Raw genomic sequence first — 22529 nt, forward strand, 5'->3', positions numbered from 1 at the left:
CTATTAAAAGTTTACAGAACGTTCGCACCTTTACTAATGACTCTTCGCTGGTTCCCAGGTTTTCTCACATGTAATGCAGAATGAAGTACAACTTTTGCACCTTGTCTAATTAGTGTCTAAAACACTACAAATGGTATTTTTTCTGCCAATACAGTCCACAGCATTTGCTCTAAGACTGGAAACGTTCAGTAAGACAAATTGAAAAGCACCCACTAAAGTTGAAGAACTACAAATAAAAAAAGCCCAAACTATCCAATTTTCTCACCTCTGAGATAAAAGTACTTTCGGTAGTAATAGGCACCAAGGTCAACATGTTCCACAATGTATCGTTTGGACCTGTCGGCATGTTGACTAGGCCCGTCCTTGGAAGCCTCCAACACAGCCACACCTGCATTGGTAAAATGGGTAGTGAGGGTGGCATCCAAAGGGCCTTCTTCTGTATTGCCAGAGGAATTGCTTGAGCTCCCACCGCTTCCTATGCTTCCCTGCTGGAAGATGAATAAAAAGGAAAGGTAAAGCCAGCAAGCTGTAAACCACATCATCATATTTTTATCTTTACATCTTAAATATGCAGAAATCTGAGCGCTTTTCAGTGCGTTTTCAAAATGCACATCTGCAGACTGCAGCATCAATATTAAAACAGCAGAACCCGAGAAACCGTTTTATATATTAAAATGCATTAGAATATTTGCATATATCTAAGAAAATATAATGACTACTCAAGCAGACCTACCTGTTTAACAGGAGAAATGTTCCTTTCCCCCTCTCCACCAATCTCATTCCTGAAACAAGGGCAGCTGAGAACCAAATCATTGCTCTTATCATCGCCAGGGTCCAAGGCAGGGTTGGTACCGCCTCCTGTCCCCTCCTTGCTTAGCTCTTCTTGGGAGCCACAAGGTGACCCATACACTCCACTCTGATTAGATGAAAGAGAGGACGAGGCCGAAGCAGAGGCGGCAGCTGCAGCGGAGGCACCAGTAGTGGTGTTTTTGCGTTTGGCTCCAGATTGCCGACTTTGAATCGCCTCATTGAGGTCAAAGAGTAGAGACTGAACATCAAAATGGGCAAATCCCTTTTGGCACGCCCAGGGTTTGGGAGGTGGTCCACTCTCATCCCCTTTCCCACCATCTTCAGCATCCGAGCCAGCCCTTGATGTGTCACCCTCCACCTTTACACTGCGCAGCTTACGGAAGATCGACTCTCCACCTGTTTCTGACTTTGACCTTCTCTTCAAATGCTTCTCTCGTTCCTTCAGCCGACTGGCAGGACTACCTCTGGCTGGACCTAAAGGTCCATCTGGCAGATCCAGAGCAGCCTGTTTTATGGGAGCAACAGTAAGGAGTTCTGTTAGCCTTTCTGGAGCTGGGCTTCGCTGATCCGGGGCCTCAGCGGACTGGTATCCCTTTAGCATATCAAAGAAGCTCTCTCCTGACACACCATGCTTGTCTATAGATGAAGTGCTGCCATATTCCCGGTGCATGGGTGTCCACCCGGAGAACGACCAGCCCTCGTTCCCATCCCCGTCGAGCTCACTGATAGTTATATCACTGTTACTGCGTTGGCGGATGCGTCTCATGCCCTTGCGAGGGGAACCCAGATAGCCATCCGGTGACAGGAAGCGATTGTCCTTCCCCTTGCTTTGCATCTTGCTCTTTAGTGTGTTGTGGATGTTGCGCAGCATGGATGAGTCCTGTGGGCTTATCAGGTGACCCAGCTTGGCTGACAGATTGCTATGGGCTGTGACGGCTGACACCCCCCCTCCTCCACTCCCACCACTACCTCCTCCACCACCACCTCCTCCCCCTCTTTCAAGTCTTTCTCTATCTCCACTTCCTGACCCTGAAGAGCTAGTGGTGTTGGTAGAGCTGGGTGAGTCTGTTTCCACAGTGATGTGCCAAACACCCCCTCCTCCCCCATCTTTTCTTGGTGGCCAGTCAGCTACACGAGCCCGAACCCCCATCTTTGGGACGCCAGGGTTGGTGCCCGTGGTTGAAGAAGAGGAGATGTGGGCGCTCTCACTGCGAGGTGGTGGTGCCCCTCCATTAGGCAGTCGCAGACGACGAGTGTAGAACTCATCGGTAGCCGACACTGAGCCCCCAACTGAGCGCTCTGTTTGAGAGCGCTTCAGACTGGTCATGACGGAGTCGGGAAATGGTGTTGGGAGGGGAGATGGGAGGGAAAGGTAAGGATGGGGAGCTAATGAGATTAGATTCGGGTCAACATAACGGCCACTGAGTGAAGTGATTCAAGAGGCTAAGGGACATTTAGTGCTGTGGAAACAGGAAAGGAAAAGTAAACAGGAAAAATTCAATATTTTCTTTAGTAATATAATAATTATTGTAGACCAATATTTAATAACTATAGCTGACGAAAGGGCAGCAGTCAATTAGTTAAAGCTTAAGAACCAATGGGAAAATGGCTGAGTTTGAATTTTACAGGTCAAACAAAAGGTTTAAATAAAAATTGCAATATACATATTATATTCAACACTTATCAATAGTTGCATCACAATACTTGGGACATTAAGAGAAAGTTCACCGAAAAATCTAATTTATATTTTATACAAGGTGCATACAATGGAACTAAATGAGAACTGCCTTACAGCAGCATTGGATTTCTGAAAACATAACCCCAAAAAAAAAAATAAATAAATAAATAAATAAAATGGTCCCAAACAGAGAACTACATAAATTAAAAAAAAAAAAAAAAAATCATTGTAGGAACCCAAAGAGTCCATCTCTTTGGGGGGGATTTTGGACACCATAAGGCAAATGTGATCAGGATCTATTACATTCATGAAAAGCCTGTCATGTCTGGAGACGATATGCCCAATGGTCAGCTTACACGAAGACAATCTAGAAGGATAAATGGCGCTAATGATTTTAACCATTTAAAAAAAAAAAAAAAAAAGGGGGGGGGGGGGGAATTATTTTGTACCTCTACAGTAGTGAGTCTTGATGAAGAGAAATTAGTTGATGGCCAACTTTTATTGTTGAAGACTCTTACAAGCAGTCTGCTTAGGAATCAGGTGACAGGGGACTCTTTCTATCTGGAACTCGGCAACTGAGAAGAACAGTGAACAGTAGAGAGAGAAAACAGAAAGCAAAGACAGAAGGAAACCGAAGACAAGTCAGATTACAAGCCAAATTACATTCAGTGCTACATACTCTTTAGTATTACATTTCTTTCAGATACTCTACTGCAGTAGTAAAGAAATAGGAAACTATGGTATTTTTGTGAAATTTTGAGATCCTCATATACAGCATACAGAATATACTCTAGGGTTTAGAGTCTATCCACTTTTACTGCAGTGTCAAAGATTAGATCCCCTGTTATTTAATTAACAGCTACATGAGAGCCTAGTAATTTTACACATCAAGCCCAGTCTGCTATCTAGTCATAGGGAGTATCTCACAGCCTGTAAAGTTGAGAATGAAGTCTCCTCAGGCTCTTTAGAGTACATTAACCAGCAAAACCCTTTTTCCAAAATTGGAGCTTCTTAGCTTAGACTTTGCAATGTGTTCTAAAACTACCAGGGTATTCAACAAGCAGCAAAAGTCTTTAAAAAAAAATGCTATATTTAAAAATATCTTTAAAAATTTTTTTTTTTCCTTTCTCTTTATGCAATGGTGGATGCCCAATATTAACGCGACAAATATTAAAAACATTAAAAAATAAATTTTTTTTTTTTTAAAAAAGACAGTTTTTTTCCTTCTCTTGTATACTCATTATGTTATAGATCAGCAGGATTAATATGGCCATGTCCACTGCAGAGCTCTGGCTCATTGATAGTGGCAGTCAATCAGGACAAAGTTAGGTAAAGTTAGATTGTTTGGCAAAATGAATGAACTTGGGTGCTGGACCAAGTTGCAGTGCAAGGTAAGTAAACATTTTTTTGAAATGTGGATCATGCAAAAGTACTCTACTAGACATTATAAGGTTAACAAAATATATATTAGATAACTAGAGCCACTTAAGTACCTTAAGGATGGAGATTAAAGTAATACAGCAGGGGGAAAAAAACCCTCACAGGATGCCACAGTAAGGATGGGCAGCTCATTTAGTCAGTCAAACACAATGTGGCAGTAATTGCTTTACAGCACTATTCACAAGTTTAAGAAGGACCAGCTTGCTTCAGTATGTGCTCGTCTACTGGTGGGTCCATAATGATGCACCACTTCTCCCTTTCAGACCACATTCTGAATCACCATGGTGATACAGAGTTTTGTATGGTGCATGTTTTAGTAAGTGAGAGTGTGTGTGTGTGTGTGTGTGTGTGTGTGTGTGTGTGTGTGTGTGTGTGTGTGTGTGTGTGTGTGTGTGTGTGTGTGTGTGTGTGTGTGTGTGAGAAAGAAGAGCGGGTATTGATCGCTTCACACAGAACTCGCTGTGAGCAGTTTTCATGAAATTACCTTTTCTTGGTTTGTGGATTAACTGGGAAAACTACAACAACAGGTGTAACAGAGTTGTTGAGCGTTTTGAGTGTAATCTTTAATGTAAGTGGAACAAACACTGTGGATCGCTAACATGATTCATGGTTATGTCACAAATTTCTCCACGTCTTTAAAACGGAAACCATCTACGTGGTTCAGCTCCAAGTAGAAATTAGGATATTTTTTATATCATCTGTAACCTAACTCTGATCTGAAAAAGATCTAAGGTGCTTTGGTGTACTACAGAATCTGCTCAGTTTCCCAATGCTCACTGAACACCAAATTCTCTTTCATTTCACTTAAGCATATGTGTGTTTGAGCACAAGTATCTATTTCCCTTACACACATAATGAGGAGCCAAACACTAAGGGAACATTTTGGATTTCCTAAAGAGGCTTCTCTATTTTCTGCAGATTGTTTTGGGACAAAAAACAATTCTCAATTGTCTTGTCTCCATTGGTGCATTAGTACAACTGTTTTCAAAGGGGTTACAATGATTTGCAAATCACCGCGTTTTGCTTTTATTCATTTTTTCCAGAAACACATTAGTAGAACAGATATACAATCATCTTGGGGGCTTTATAAACAGTTTCAAATGTCTCAAAAGAGAGCGAACTGTGAAACTGAAAGAACATGAATATAGATGAACCTCCTGCGAGCGATTTTCTTCTATGCCAGCAAAAGCTTGTCAAACTTTTTACTTCATTGGAAATATCAAAAATCAGTACGACGCTGGCATACTTTCAACCCACTGTAGACCAACATCGATTGGTTCAACTTTTTCCCCACCCGAGGCTCCTTTAATTAAACTCAAATGAACAGATATTCTCCCATTAACCAAAGCAGAAGAAGAGGCTGAGTAACTGTAAGACTGTTTCCCAATATTCAGACACATTTTGGTCCTATTACAGAATCAACTGGCCATTGCGGCTCTGTTTGCAGTACAGTCATCCCTGCAGTACTTCAATTGTCATTCCAAAATAGGAGATCTCTCGCTTCTGTTGTAGACTGTCTGACTGATAAAGGCCCTTGTGAATGAGGACACTGCTTGCACAATAACACCCAATCCTGAGGCTCATTACAAAAGTATGTGAATACAAGTTGATAACATTACTGACCTTGAAGCTAATCATAAGAGGCTTCTTCTACCAAATAAGAACAAATTTCAATTTTTTCTTATCCAAATTAATGCAAACAAGAGAACAAGTGGATGTTCTAATCCACAAGCTGCTTAATTTGCACAAAATCCGCTGGGTTGATATTAGGCTAAAAATATTTTTTCTAATTTTCCCATTTATATACAAATCTTGTTTACAACTGTTTTACATGTTCTGTTGTTACACAAAATCTGATTAGGAATAGTTCTCTACCATACTCCTGCTTATTTTTGATCATTTCTGCTGAACATATCATCCTGGGTAAACGGTCCCATTATCCATTTGGCTGTGCAGAGGTAAAAACAAAGCACACATGCTGGTATTTTGAACATATTCGATCATTCAAATCAGCACTGTCACATCAGCTATCACCATCAAAAACAGCACATTTGTTTTTACCTCCTGTTCCACAAAGTCTGCTATGAACCAGTGTCGTCTCCAAGATACTACCACTCAAAAACTGTATCCCAAATAACTAGCTGCAGAGTGCCCTTCACTTATTCCACAGAGGATTGCGTAGTACTTTAAAAAAAAAAAAAATGAGTTGGATAGTACGTGGAGAAAAACAAAACAGTGAAAGAGTTTGAGAACTGAGCAAACAGGAAGAGGATTAAACTGTATGCTTGGCTGGAAGACTGGTAATTCAAAATGAATGAATGTGGCGTTGCACGCATCTATGCAGCCACTGAGGACCAATTACACTGACAGATACTCAGTAACCTTTAGCAGTGTCTAAATGAGGTCGATTCCTGAGGTAAACGCGCAGCATCCTTGGCCCAGTGAATGTAATGGCTGCTGATGTTATCTGTTGGCCCAGCTGGCAGGAAACTGTCGACAGAGGGACTTATTTACTTCTTACAAATGATAGTGGCTGGGACCCCAAGCACATTATCACGCAGTGAAAGCGGATGTGTAATATCATATCAAGCACTTGATTTTAAAGATAAAAATCTAGAGATTTACATGAGAGGCAGTTCAATCCTCTACAGTGGGAATTTTGCACACAAAAAAACGAACCCAAAAATAAAATTAAAAAAAAAAAACATGATTTTTAATTTGACTGTTGTGCATTTGCAGATGTCTTACAGCTTAGTCACTGTAAATTTCCATAGTAGGAATCATTACAATGGCTAGTACTTTGTTGTACATACAGACATATAAATGTGTCGAGACATACTTGGAAAAATGTAAACTAACTGCAATACTGCAGATTTACTATGTATTATAATAAATCAGATATCATAGGGCGAGAGGCGGGGTACAACCTGGACAGCTTGCAGAGCTAAAACAGAGAGACAGACCACCATTCACACTCACATTCACACCTATGGCCATTTTAGAATCACCAATAAACCTAACCCCACTAACTTAATTTCTTTGGACTGAGGAGAGAAGCCGGAGTACCCAGAGAGAACCCGTGCAGAGACGGGGAAAACACACAAAGCCCACACAGAAAAGCCCCAGTCAGATGATGGATTTGAACCCAGGACCTTCTTGCTGTGAGGCAATTTGTTAGCACTGTTAAACAATCATTACCATTTATAAAAGAAATAGTATTACTGGCATTAGCATTGTATAACTGACATCATTACCATAAAAAAACAAAAAAAAGCAGGGTTTGTTTTGGCTCAGAATGGCTGTGGGGATGACTATGTACAGAGGTACAATGAGCTAATAACATGGTTTTAAAAAAAAAGAAAAGAAAAGAAATGATTATAATTCTGGTGATTTTTCTTTTCCTCTGGCTCAAAACCTCTGAGGCAACAAAACCATGAACAGGGGCGTTGGCTGCTTGTTATCACTGGGTGCACCCTTTAAATATTCCTGTGTTCTGCTAAAAAAAAAAAAAAAAACATTTCTGCTTTAAAGTAACATTCAGAATGTGGAAACCCCTTTGTTGTAACCCATTAATTTATCTTGAATTAAGCAGACACTGTTTGGCGACTGGCAGTTACGGCCATTTCCAAGTAAACGCTCCACATCATTCCAATAAAAGTTTCCATGAGGATTTCAACCTGGAGTTAGTGTAATTGTCTGAATAAGTAATCACTTAACAGTGACTTCAGTGTGACCTCATCATTACCAGTCAGAGATGATATGGTTTGTAATTCCCCCGAACACTTCCAGCAAAGAATTATGCAATGCTGTACCAATTATTGCGGGTACAAAAGTCATGTCTAGGACAGATGTTTTGTTGCATTCACTCCCACACACATACACACTTCCTTTTATATGGTGAAGTGGCTGGTGAGTGTAGTTTTCTGTCATTCAATAAAAATAAACCGACATGAAACTTCTCATTGAAGTAATACTGCAACTTGAGTTTTGTAATTGGAACACGTCAGCTATGTGTGACGTCAGATGAAAACCATTAGACACATTTGTCATTTTTTCAGCTGTGCATGTTAAAAAAAAATGGTAATGATCACCACAGCTGATGTGTTCTAACTATAGGATGTAAGTTAAAGTATTACTACGAGTGTCTACACTCAGTGGTAACTTCGCTTCTTACACTAGTTAAACTGCTTGTTTACACAAATATCTAATCAGCCAATCACATGGCACTAACCCAGTGCATTTAGGAACAGTTCAAACCAAGCATCAGAATGAGGAAGAAAGGCGATTTAAATAACTTGGAATGCCGCATAGTTGTTTGTGCCTGTCTTTGTTGGTCTGAGTATTTCAGAAACTCCCCACACAGCCATCTCCTAGGTCTCTCGCCAGAGAATGGCCTAAAAAAGAGAAAATGTGAGATGAAGTTCTGAGTCAAAATGCTTTGTTGATGCCAGAGGTCAGAGAAGAACGGCTGACTGCTTCTGTCACTTTATGACTACTGCACCCATCTTCTGATGGCTGCTTCCAGGAGGATAACGCATCACGTCACAAAGCTCAGATGATCTCAAACTGCTTTCTTGAATGTGACATTGAACAGCTGTACGATGCCGTCATATCATTATGGACTAAAATGTCTCCAGCCCCTTTCTGAATCTATGCCCTGAAGAAATAAGGCAGTTCTTAAAGGGGGGCCAACCTGGTAACAGCAAGATGTACCTAACAAAGTGGCAAATCAGTGTAGATGTTAATATTTAACTGTGCTAGTTAGTATAGTAAAATAATGTATTAGCAAAAACACTGATGAAGAATAAATACAACTATGGAATATTAAATATTAATATATATATTTTTTAAATGTTTCTGCCAGTCTAAAGTTGCCATTAAGCAGCCCAGGTGTGCCGGTGACTGTCACTGTGAGACTTAATATGCTTCAGTGCACAGTGAGTCATGCACACCTGAATATTACAGAGCAGATGAGTTCTCACTGACTGATGGAGGCTAGTTCTGCACCATGAAAGGAGACCGTTAAAGAGGCGGCACATAAAGTTTAGGAATAAGTGCATTGAGTGTGAATGGTATGGTATGTGTGTGCATGTGAGCGGATCGGGTGCAGAGAAACGCTACAATTTGTTTCTTCAATCCATTCAATTAGTATTTTCAGAAAGGTACAAAGAAAATTAATAGTCTCCATTCATTAATCAACCTGTATTGTGTAGAAGAAAATGGATAGTTTTCCCAAACCTGTGTTTAGCAAAGATATTCTAAGTACCTTCCAATCAGAGACCAGACAGAAGTGTGGAGGCAGAAGATTTAAGAAAACAATAAAAGAAAAGAAAAAGGAGAAGAAAAAAGAAGCATAACTCTCTAACTGTGATGTTTTTCTGTTAGTAGATATTTGACAATTGCACACCTGTTTCCCCAGACAGACATCATTACTACACCAACTGGTGAGTCAGGTCAAGTCACGTCATGTTTTTCTACGTCCTGACAACGCATACTACGTTATGTCTCAATGGTTTTCACAGGCTCAAAGCAGAAACAGTTTCTGAGCCCAAGCTTCAAGCTGCAGGCCTCTGGACTTGCAGTATATAATGGGGAAAACCTACTGAGCGTAAATTCAAAGAGATATCGCTTCCTGGATGGTTGGTGGTGCAATGCAAGCCTTATGTGAGCAGTGCCAATTACAAATAACAGAAAGAGAGAAACACTGACTCAATCTTTGACAGCATGTCCTTTTGTACACCAGGTGCCAAAACACTGGTGGCATCAGTGTGACCACTGAGGCAAGTTGGTTGCCTCAACCAACTGGGGTCCAGATTATGATGCAGACATTTAGTTTGCATTTCCATGTGTCTCTCTCTCTCTCTCTCTCTCTGTCTGTCTCATAAGTTAAACAAACAAAGCAAACAGAGAGATAATGAGCGGTGTTGCATCACATTCTTGTTTTCTCACCCATGTCATCTTTCCCAGGCTCAGCAGCATTACATACTCCAACTTTCATTTGGTTTAAACCTTCTGCCAATGTGGCCCGACAGTTTCAAATATTTTGAAACTTCCTGAAGACTTCAGCAGTTTAAAAGTATATAAAGAGACATTTTAAAAAGTAGCACTGATGGTTTTAAATGTTCTCAGAAATCACAAACATGTCAACAATAAGAGTTCTGCATCAATGATGTCCCCTAAACAACGAAATGTGTGCTTGTCACACAGTAACAGTCATGACCTACAGCACTTTTGAATACTATAGAGCCGTTTGAAAGGTAAACAGCTTTTCATCTCAGCTTGTCTGAGCATAGATGAGGAAATGCTAGGCCAAGACACAGAGAGAAGATAAGGAGAAAAAAATAAATAAAATCAAACATTCTCTTTGAAAGCTTCCAGGCAGCAGGCAGTCCAAAGTGTTGGAGTTTCTGCTCAGAGCCGTTCAAAGTGAAATTGGAGTTGTGTGGAAAGATAAACGTGGTTTGCAGATTTTTTATTTTTTTTTCTTTCTTCCCTCTGCAGAGCTTGGTGGTGAGCTTGGGGTCTCCTCTCTTGCTCACTAAAATGTAAGAGGGGACTTTTGAGAGCTCTGAAGATATTCTTATAGTTTATTCTATAGCGTTTCCACTTCCCCAGCTACCACAGAATAACAGTGGAAGCAGTGGGCGGAGAGCAGCATTGAGATTTGAGTGATGAGAGAGGGTCTGTGTGTGTATGTTAGCAATAGTTAAAGCAATGGGCTGTCACTTTAATGCTGGAATATATGCATTCTGCTCAGGTTCTAGGTATCTATGAGCTTTATTTTTTAACACAGATAAAAATTACTTTGGTAGATAGCACAGGTGTTAAGGCACCAGTATACCTGCCTCTGGTGACTGCGCCACCATTTCATTGAACAGATTTACTCAATTTCATTCAATTTTGCACTCAGTTCTTATGAGGCCATAGGAGTAATGGTGTCCTTAGCAAAGCCACACCTCCTGCACTGTGTGTTGTAATCTTCACTTTACTGTTCTAAAGTTTTGGCCATGCGTGCATGTTAGTGCATGCGAGTCGCTCCCTTTGAAACTGCTGCCTCTCCCCAAATTTACAATGAGACTTGGGAATTTTCACACCTATAGCTTGTTTGCTCTGGCCTGAATTAGATGGTGAGTTTGTTTTCACAACACAGAAATGTCCAAGCAAAGCAAAATGTGTAAGGAAAAAATCATGCGAACAGTAAATACAGAAGGAATATTTGTTTTTCTGGTGCATGTGTGAGAAACAATGTTAGTAAGGCCATGGTTCATTCTCCACCTGGATACTACTACTATTATTTAGGTTTCCAGTTTGCATGGATCCAAGAATACAAAGCATAGCCACAAGGTCCTTTATACCTTTTAGAGCTTCTATCAGCTGTTGGTAAAAGAAAGAGAAGACAAAGTTATCACAGAATTTTACAGCTTCCCCCCCCCATTCTCTGGATTTCATGACTTTACCGTTTTTAAAACTACTCTCACCTTCAGTTGTTTACCCGATTTCCATGTACTTGTGTTTACTCATTATAGCCGGCTGCGTGTGAACAGCATTAATCATCATTAAGGGCTCTCCTTGTGGCGTAGCTCAACTTACTCACCAACCTCTGCCTTTCTGTCATCAGCAGAGAAAGAACCAAGAGAATCACTAATGTATTTTCACAGTTACATTATGGCGGGTGGATACATTAACAGAAAGGTCTGACATACTGGGTTGCCTGGGTGAAAATTCTATTGTATTGTACAAAGTCACTGGAAGAATAACAACGTATCTGGTGGAAACTCTGAGAGAATGGTGCACATCATCACAGATCAGAGATTCAGATTGTTTTTATCTATTATGCTGTTATTTGAGTGTGTTATTTACTGGCTCTGAATGCCATACATCAAAAAGATTCATAGTAGATTTACAGTATTGGTTAATACAATGTGGTTTTCAAGTACCACATGTAGCACACTGTATAATTAAGCTTTTAACAGATTAATTAGGAGAGAGCAACACCTTAACTACTTAGGTTACTTAGGAGAAACTGACTTAAGCGCCACTTATGCTTTGATCAGATAGTAAACTGTCTACATCCTACTAGCTTCCTAGTGCAAATAACCTTGTAATGCCCACTTGCGCCATTTACCCAGGCTTCACCATCATCTAAGCCAAAAACAATATTTCACTTGAGAATTCCTCAGAAGCAGAATACTGTGTGCTGCATGTGAGAAAGAATAAGTTAAGACCGCATCCTGACCAGATTCTCTAAACACTGTCCTGAGGTCATTAACATGCCTTGAAAGCAACACTCAGAGCTTTCCTACATCCCCTGCATGCAAGCATGTGTATACATGTTTGTATTTGCCCCACAACTAAACATCAGAAACCAACTATGCTCTTGGACAGTCAGGAAATTTGGTGAGGTACCAAATGGGGGTTTTTAGCATAAAGACAAGTCAGGTAAGTCACCAACTCTATATATGACCATAACTGCTGATTATAGCTAAATTTTTTGAAGCATAGTATCCATTTTTAGTTTATGAAATAATCTAAAATAGTAGGAATATTCAAAGATATTTCTCAAATAAGGTAACAGAGTCAATGCCTTTAGCGAATGTGGACCACTTGTGCTTACAAGCAAAGTCAGCCCCCAGAGGTCCATTCTAAGCCAAGAAATACCCTGCCGTCGTGTGCACTTTAAGTCACACAGGACAGCATCTGGGTCATGCGAGTTATGATGAATCAGGTCCATTAAGCCAATTGCCCTCATGAAATGCTGGTCTATTATTCATGCAAGCAGGGATGATTTTTCTGAGAATAAAGGGTGGTTAGTTAGTAGCAAGCTTCAGTGACTTTTCTTTTAGGTGTATCAACTTGACTCGTACTTTAACTCCTCTTGTCTTTGACTTATGAGCATTTTTTACTTTTCATATGTGGTCATTCATACATGAGGACTGAAGTTAGACTCAAGTTAGACTTACTTAAAACAGCATCCTTCAATGTGAGTTTAAATAATATTACAGCAAACCCAGCAAAAATAGCTCGACATTTGCACTGAAAGTACATTTTATTGGTAAGATCTGTCGCAAACATGCAATACAGGTATTAGGTATTGTTATAGTAATAACATTATTATCATTTAATAAATATTAATGTAACAACAAGCTGTAGATTACTCATTTATGCTCTGCCCAACTTTGTTTGCATCCAGCTGATTGTTGTGTTCGTGGCGTTCCAAAAGCATCTGTTGCCAAGAGAGAAGTTCTTTACATTTTTAATTTTTATTTATCAGCTGATACTTGAAAATTATTTACATACGTCAGCTGATAATATCAGCCCTAATAATATCGGTCGAGCTGTAATAAACAAGTCAAATTTTATTTCCAACTTCCCAACAATCCATGAGACAGATGTAAAAAAAAAAAAACCATGTAATTTAATTACAAAACATAAATATATTTTTATTAAATTCCACCTGTATAAGTATAATGTAATTAGTGTTGGAAAGCTTAATCATAGACAAAAACCTGCTAGGGGGGTGATACCTGTGGATGCAAAAAGACCTGCGATCCCATAGCCTATAAAGCTTTGTGGCTTAATCCTGCCGAGTTTGTGGGCTCAGTCACACATTTAGCGTCACACTGAATACAAAACAAATTCTATTTTATAATAGAGTGTGGTTTTAAAGCCAGACCTGCCGCCTTCTCATTACATGTGGTTTCAAAATACTAAGATGGTGATGGCAAAAATCCTGCAGCCACCTCAAAGTAGCTACAACCATCTTTTATACTGTCTGTGTGCTTGATCAGTTTTCACAGACAGTCATGTTTTATATACTGATTTTACAAAGATTTGTGTTGCTAAATCAAAATAGTTGAGCTGTTTTCATTTGATGTGTGATATGTCGAGCCACAGTATCTACTATTACTTCAAAAGTAATTACTTAAAGAAAAAAAAAAATCTCTTCATTGCATTGCCTGAAAATCAGTTATTTCTGTCACTCTTTCCTGCAAAATGCATACTGTCACACCTTGTTCAGTCTAGTGTGTCTACATAAAGACAATAAATAAGTAAAACACTGAAGAAGGCACACGCAGACAGACTTCAGGTCCTATCTGAGAGGTTCCAATCCATTTACCATAGCCCTACAGTGCCTAAAATAAGCAACTAAATCTACCGAAGGCATTACGTTTGATGGCAACTGTACACGCAATAGCTGCAAGATCTGAGAGTGCTTTGAATACTAGCAAAACTACATATGTGAACATGAACTTGAAATTAAATAAACTTAGTTAATCTAAATAAATCAAGGAGTGAAGTAGCTTGCACTGATAAACATCCCATTTACCACATTCAGTAACTCTGGCATTAATGCACAAAATGTCATCATCATAATACAAACTGTTCAGCTGCTTAGCGTTTAAGATGTCGTTTTCTGCACTGCAACTTGTCTCAGCCATTCTAACTTCAGTAGTGAGGGTGGCATAGATAAATATGCACCCATTAATCGAGTTTAATTTGGCTTTATGTGAGCAATCCAGCTCGTTTTGATGTTGTTGACGGCAAAAGTCCATTTAAAGAAACGTTTAAAGAAATCAGGCAAATAGATCAGTCTGCAGTGCACAGACAGCAGCAATGAAGCTGCCTGGTCTTCTGCAACTGCCACCTCCACACCACCGCCAACAGCCCACTAATCTGTGCCAATCAGATGACGCTAAACAACCATTTGTTGTTGAATTGGGCACCAGTACACGCACCCTCCTCATTTCAACAGCCACTGCAGACCCTAGCAAAATGCTGGCAATGTAGCAAATGCAGGCACAGCAGTGAGGGTGACAGAAATAGCAGAGTGGTGAATAATAGAGAAAAAGAACTGTGGTGTAATTAACATGGTGGCTGGGGGCTGATAGAGGGGCCGTACAGAGATAAAGAAAGGCACTGAAGAGAGAGGGTGCTGTGAAAGAGGATGTAGGAGAGATATGAAGAGAAAAGATGAGAAATTAAAAGAATAAAAAGAGCGAAGAGAAAAGTTCTGGAAGACAAAAGCAGAGAAGCAACTTGTAAGAAACGGTAGGTTAGAGAGGAAAACAAACTAGGTCTCTGTCATCTAATTTAAAAAAGTAAATAAAAACACTGGTAATTGGCAGAACTGTCAAATTATGTGGCTTGATTGAGCAACAATCCCACAAAATCAACCACTATAAAAATATAAAAAGCTTTCATGCGTAGTTCCAAAGAAAATCCCAGCTGCTGCTTAACAAGACAATCCAACATATCAGAGAACTGTGGTACACAATAGCTGTGAAACTGAGGGAGACAGAAAAGGACAGAAACGGAAATGTAGATAATTACACGTTTCCCAGCAGCAAGTACAACTCAACATGGTCTCGCTTGCTCTGGTTCAATTCTGCAAAGCAAGAGGATTGTTTAACTGGTGACAAGTCATGCATTTGGATATGAAACAAGCCTACTGAGTAAATTAGGACGTCTTGTTTTCCACTGCCTCACAGCACAGGTGACTTATTTAAAAAACAGAGAGAAAGCCATGGATTGCAGCCATCAGAAACGAGCTGCAGATTTCCAAAATGGCGCAGCTCTGCGTGGGCAACAGTGAGCTAGAAGAGCACTGCAGTAAGAGAGGAGTGAGTAGGACTGAGAACGAAAGCAGCTCGCTCTCCAGTACTTGTTATATGTGGTAAACATGTAAGCCGAAAGAGGAGGATAGACAGAAACGCAGATAGCAGGTGAGAAATGGCAGGCATGAAAATACATATACCAGCAAATATGAATGAAGACAAAAATATTCAAATTCACATCAAAATTCTCAATCTTAAAGCAAAAGCTTTAAAAAGCTCATACTTCTCCAACAGGGACTGGAACTGTTCAAAGTGATCAACAATAGCTTACCAATCAAGATGATTAATTATGGTGCAGCTTCAACAATCTGAATCTAGCAACAGTTGCAAGGATTTTTAAGACTTTAACACAGACTGCATTTTTCTCACCCAAAGTCTTTGAGTAAACCTCCAAAATGCTTATTTGGTGTTGGAGAAACAACCATTAAATAAAGCAGCAGACTGGGTCTGTTGTGCACCAAATGTGCTATTATATGCCAACTGCAACTAGGATAAAATGCCACTTTACCCTTGTTCAGGTTTACTAGACTTTACACAAACAACCTAGTGTGGGTGAAAAACAGCATTTTGAAAATTAAGACAGTCAAAGCACATGCAGTCTAAAACTCACAATGGGAGAGCCAACAGCAGTGGTTAATGAAATTTAAATGGAAAATTGCACTGGGAGACAACCAATTAACAGGGAAGAGAGGCTAAACATGATATCTTTGTTGTAGTAACTTGACATCAGTAAGAATTTATTAGCTTGCTGTAACAATAGCGGGAAGCTTTTATTCTTACTGCATGAAAATCAGAGAGCATGCAACATCAAAGCTACAAGTTACAAAAACTGGTGGAGGAATAGCCTAGAACAACTTCAGATAGGGTTATCATGTTTTCCTTCTTGCGATTTATCTTTTTAAGAGAAATTATATACATTTTCAACAAAGCCTACGCATAGACATAGGCATACACTTTTCCAAAACACCATATAATACCACAAGACCTCAGCTTCTCCATGGACACAGTCATACTCTTTCTTACAAGCCAGTTTTTCAGACACAATCAAAATTTAAGTATAATTTGAGTAATAGTATAAGTGCAGAGGACAAAGTCGGACTAATTTAGTCTAAGCTTGTACAAATTACATTTGGCACCCAATATTATCTGTATAATCAAAGCCTTTTGATTCATTTGTTCAGCAAAGTAGAAATTTGTGTTTGTACTCTACATAACAAATTTAATACAACATACTGTTGCTGAATGCTTACAAGTAACGAGTGATGGGAAACCCAAATATTCTTCTTTTTTCTATTCATAAAGCTACTTTCAGCTGTTCCATTATTCACAAGGTTCTGTTATTCACAGCACTTTTTGATTTGGCTGTTTTTATGTCGGATGCCATTCCTGATAAATGAAAGGAATTTGTGTCTCCTATTCAACCGTGGATCTTTTGCTTGTTAGGTGAATACCTAACCCACTACACCAAGGAGTAACTAAAGTTTTTACATTTATGTATTCACTTATTATAAAGACAAAATAAAAGAGATTATAACTATGGTAGCACAACTTCTTAATGGTCACTACACACTTTGAGAAGTTCCTTTTAGATGTAGGTCTCGTTTGTGAGACTTTTAGACTAGTCAAGAATGATCAGTCCTACAAAGAACAATATCAGTTAAAAAAAAGTTTTTAAAAAAGGGATTGTACGGATAGCTGCTTCTGCCTTGTAATGAGATGGGGATAATGCAGAGTGCAATGAATATACAGTAAGGAAACCCTACTCCTTCCTGTTGCTTTCAGACCCAGGGCTATGCCAGCTTGTGCTTTTGCCAAGGAAGCAGTCTCATATTCCAACAGGAAACACATCTCAGCCTCTTCCTGCTTACCCAGAGGAAGTGGCAGGTCAGATGGGGAATGGATGAGACATTTATTCTCATGACTAAAGTCCAGAGTGTTAATTTCCAAGAAAAAAAATATATATATAACCACATACAAACTATTGTATTAATAACAAAGTTGATTATGCTACCACATGTCTTCTGCTTTTGATAACACAAGTATTCTTCAATTCCAAATTTCCCTCATTTTAAATAAAAGATGTTTAACTGTGTCTTCATTCTTCATCTACTCTGCCCTTTTAGTTTAGCTCTTATTTTAATGGCATTTGAAACAATATACAAAAGCCACCAAACCCAGGTATGCTACAAAAATTCAAGCTTTAACAGTATAAAAAAAAGTTTTTTACCTAAATAAGTATGCATAACTAAATTTTTGCTTCTAGAAAGTAACACCTGATCATGTGTAGTCAGCCCAAACAAGCAATCCACCTATGTCAATAAATGAACTTAAATACGCTCACCGGCCACTTGTTAGGTACGCGTGTTCAACTGCTCATTAAAACAAGTAACGAGCCAGTTGCATGGCAGAAATCCATGGCAATTCTCTGGGTGAAAATACCTTGTTAATGACAGAGAACACAGGAGCCTTCGAGCTCAAAGGACGGCAGCAGCAGCTCAAATAACCAGTCGTTGCAACAAAAGTGCGCAGAAGAGCATCTCCAAACACACAACACACTGAACCTTGAAGCAGATGGTTTAGAGGAGCAGATTGACGCTGGCTGCCCAGCTGCCAGACAAAAACATCAGACTGATGTTATAATTCACTTAGGCTCACTAAAATTGGACCAAAGAATAAAAAATGAAAACAAAAATAGGAAAAATGTCTCTCTCTCTCAATTTCTGCTGCAGCATTTAGATTTTAGGGCTCAGATTCTAATGTATATACACAAAAAAAAAAAAGTATGGCTCACTCCTTCCTTGTACAATGGCTGACACTGGTGGCAGTGCTGTAATTATATGAGGAATATCTCCTTGGCACATTTAGGTTCCCTTAATGCAAACCTAGCACTGTTTAAACACCAGAGTAGTATTGATGGTGACCACGTCCATAGGTCATCAAGGGATGCTTCCAGCGGGATAACACAGCATGTCACAAAGCTCATAACAGATAACTATTTCACAACTATGGGAAATTGTGAATCACCAGTTAACCTACACCCGTTAACTAGATGTCCTTTGATTGTGGGAGGAAGCCGGAGTACACAGAGATAACCCAGGACCTTCTTGCTGTGAGGCAACAGTGTTAACCACCGTCCCACTGCTTCCCAGTCACACACAGGAAGCTTACAAAGCTCAGATCATTTCTCATTGGTTACTTGAACACAACAATGAATTCACTGTACTCAAGTGGTCACAGTCACCAGCTCTCAATCCAATAGAGCAGTGGTCCCCAACCTTTTTTGTGCCACGAACCGGTTTAATGTCAGACAATATTTTCACGGGCCGCCCTTTAAGGTGTCGCAGATAAACAACATAAAGTGATACAACTAAGAAAGAAACTGGCATTTTGTAAATATAATAATAAATGTGAATTCACTGTGTAATTGTGTAACTTTATTAGTAGCATCTTCCTGAAATGCGCCAACAACATTGAGAATGACATCCTCCTCTCTGCCCCTTAATGCGCTCTGGTCGCTATGGTAACACATAAATATTTCTTTCAAAATAAGACACATAACTACAACATGGGAAAAGCCCAGGGAAACTGAGTTAATGATAAAAACCCTGAAAACCATAAATTTCACAACCGAGGCTCAACTCTCGCGGCCTGATACTTCATGGACCAGTACCAGTCTGTGGCCCGGGGGTTGGAGACCGCTGCAACAGAGCACCTTTGAAATGTGCTGTAGACACAGGTATCACCTTAATGATGCAATTCTCCCACTGCATTGAAAAAAAGATGGAGATCTGGTGAACGTGGAAGTCACTTAATGTAAGTGAACTCACTGTCATGTTCCAGAAACCAGCCTGAGCTTACTTGAGATTTGTGACCAGGCATGGTGTCCTGCTGTAGCAGCCATTAGAAGATGTTACGCACACGTACACTCTCCAACAAAACTCAGAGGGGCTATGGTGTTTAAATGGTTCAAACTGTGCCAAAAAATATCCACTGCATCATTACACCACCACCCGCAGTCCAAATTGCTGAGATTCGATAGATCTGTGCTTTTATGTTGTTTACATCAAGTCTTATAGGCTACTTCTATTCTTTCATTGTACTTTTCTTCACTTATGAGCAGTTTGCAAAGACACGTACATTAGCACAAACATAGCTCCTTTCCCTTCTTTTAATGAGACATAACAGCCATTATTCTGATGCATTTTCAGTTGAGTCTTTACATGAAAACTCTTAAAACATTAAAGCACTCTTTGCAAACAGCCATTAAATGACCAAAATATAAGTCCATGTTATCACAGACATATCATTATACGCAAGTTACTGGAGGCCCTTTTTAAATTGTATTTCACCAACACAAAACATGCTTTTACCATAAGAAAAATGGCTAAACGCACACTCAGTTAAACTGTAATTCACCACAAAGCTTGGCCAACATACCAGTCGTGTCCCTGTAATTAGCCACAACCGCTCTGTCAGTGGCTGCCATGTTACTTTTCATGCAAGTTACTGAACTTCACCTTTTAACCTTTTCTATGTCTCTTCATCTGCAGCTTGGACCACTGATTCTGCCTGAAAGTTCCTATAGGCTACTTATGTACAGCCATTCACTACTTCCTTCAGCTTATGGCTAGCTATCTGTGCTACTTCTATTCAGTTGCTGCTTTAATTACTAATATTACACTGTAATTATATGGGGCGATCGTGGCTCAAGAGTTGGCAGTTCGTCTTGTAATCGGAAGGTTGCCAGTTCGAGCCCCGGCTCAGACAGTCTCGGTCGTTGTGTCCTTGGGCAAGACACTTCACCCGTTGCCTACTGGTGGTGGTCAGAGGGCCCGGCGGCACCAGTGTCCGGCAGCTTTGCCTCTGTGCGCCCCAGGGTGGCTGTGGCTACAATGTAGCTTGCCGTCACCAATGTGTGGATGACTGAACGTGTAAAGCACTTTGGGGTCCTTAGGGACTAAGTAAAAGCGCTATACAAATACAGGCCATTTTTTTTATAATATATATATATATATATATATATATATATATATATATATATATATATATATATATATATATATATATATTTTATTTTATTTTATTTTTTTTAATTCACAATCGTAAACATTGTGAGCTATCACTGAATGATGCTAGTTCAAAGGCAGCTGATCAGTACAAATTAGGGATGCACCAATCAGCTGTTGGTGCAATCCTTACTCAAAATGCCTCAGTGAGGAATAAAAATGATTAATTTAGCAATGGTATTGGATCTGTACTTGGTATCAGCAGAAACCATTCTTTCCTATTCTGACATTTGGCTTAAACCTCAGCAGATCCTCTTGGCCGTGTCTATACGCCTAAAGTTTCTGCCATGTGATTAGATAGTTCCTTTAACAAGCAGCTGAACCAGTGTAACTAATAACGTGACCAGAGAGTGTTCACTTTTAAAAGCTGCCTCTTTTTGTCAGTGCCACAGTCATTAACGTAAGGTAGCAAAGGTGGTGGTGGACTGTGTAACAACTGATTCCCCAGGATTCAGCTATTTGCTATAATTGACACTGGACAGCACTGTCCCATGGTTACTCTGAAACCATTGTCAAAACCTACACACTTCTAAGATGCCCTGTGGCAGTAAAGAATAAATTGCAGCATTTGTACTGGGGCTGCTGCTGACAGGTAGGCAGAGGTTTTTGCCCAATTATAGGAGAAAAGGGATGAAGCAGGATAAGGCGGGCCACTAGAATAGACCTAATGAGGACGTGGTATGATTGCTGTGGGACTCATTCGTGCCCACAGCAGGCGTATTCGATTGGTACAGAATGGCCAGAATGAAGTGGCAGAGAGAGCGGCAGAGATAGATATGGAGAGATAATAGAAGTGAGAAGGACTGATTCCTCACTCAATGTGAGAGTATGTGGGAGGAGATGAGATGCTGAGACTGAAAGTGGGAAAGAAATGGATGCTGAAAGTAAGTGAGTAAGTCAGTCCATCAAGTCAACTATGCTTTCACTCTCTCTTCTTTCCATCCATCCATCCATGGCTGCCTCCATCCTCCAATCATACATACAAACACTGCAAGCACAGGCGGTGCTGCTACAACCATCCAGAAAGATGTATGTCATCAAATCAGTTTAACTTCATGCAAAGATGTTCAAGGTTGTAAAACAACCACTGACATGTGTCAACACTATGGGGCATTTGCCTGCGGCGGAACAAAACCTGGAAAACCTGGGCAAACAGGAAGTGAAGGAAGTGCATTTTCAAAAATAGTTGATATCCATTCAGGCAAGAAGTGTTTAAATAGATTCTGCAAACTTAGCAAACCATTGTATAGGAGTGACTATAGATGTAGCTACTATAGTAGACATGGATGCTTGGCCATGTAGGGCTAATACATCAATTCTGTTTGATTACAATGAAAATGTGAGTGAAGTGCAGACTTTCAAATTGTAGCTCAAGGGTTTTTTTTTTTTTTTTAAAAATTGCCTTGACTGTTTAAGAGCTCTTAGCACAGAGGTTCATCTGAGGAAAAACTACAAAAAAATGTGTATTTGTCTGACAAATTATAAATCTGGAGCCATTATTAGTTAACAAGGTTAATATTGATATTGAACTTTTGGACAGTTTATGAGTTTGTCCTTAAATGCATGATAATTTAGGCTGCTGCAAAAAGTAAAACTCCCCTCCCTCTTTAGGGACATATTACCATTTATGGCAATTAGCTTCAGTTACTGTGACTCATTGCCATCTAAACAGACAGTCACTACATGGTACTGATTTCCTCTTATCACTAGACACACTCAAGTGCAACTTCTTCAACTAACTTCTTCAGCCTAAACTGACTAAGCAGAAAATAGATGTACATTCTTTGGCACCAACCACCTTCATTATATACTTCCTGTAACCACTGATGAGATTTGTGCAATAAAGAGGAAAATTTCTGGACTATTCTTGATACAAAACCTTTTGTATTGATAACCCCTCTTCAAGTCGGCATCTTGCTT

The 22529-nt window shown here is 39.7% G+C and overlaps 1 protein-coding gene across 2 annotated transcripts in view; it reads right to left on the minus strand.

The window, feature by feature from the left end:
• Nucleotides 1-22529, minus strand: part of sipa1l1 (signal-induced proliferation-associated 1 like 1) — an 89722-nt gene that overhangs the window by 33190 nt on the left and 34003 nt on the right. For both annotated transcript variants that reach the window (XM_084954438.1, XM_084954436.1), the window contains 3 exons: nucleotides 2938-3063; nucleotides 734-2270; nucleotides 266-488 (listed from right to left, as the gene is read on the minus strand). In XM_084954438.1, the coding sequence (XP_084810564.1) occupies nucleotides 266-488; nucleotides 734-2137 (1627 nt within the window). In that variant the 5' untranslated portion in view covers nucleotides 2138-2270; nucleotides 2938-3063. The remainder of the gene's footprint in view (nucleotides 1-265; nucleotides 489-733; nucleotides 2271-2937; nucleotides 3064-22529) is intronic.

The sequence above is a fragment of the Perissodus microlepis genome, chromosome 15 (assembly GCF_051167445.1).
Source record: "Perissodus microlepis isolate ML-2025 ecotype Zambia chromosome 15, ASM5116744v1, whole genome shotgun sequence".
Classification (NCBI taxonomy): Eukaryota; Metazoa; Chordata; class Actinopteri; order Cichliformes; family Cichlidae; genus Perissodus; species Perissodus microlepis.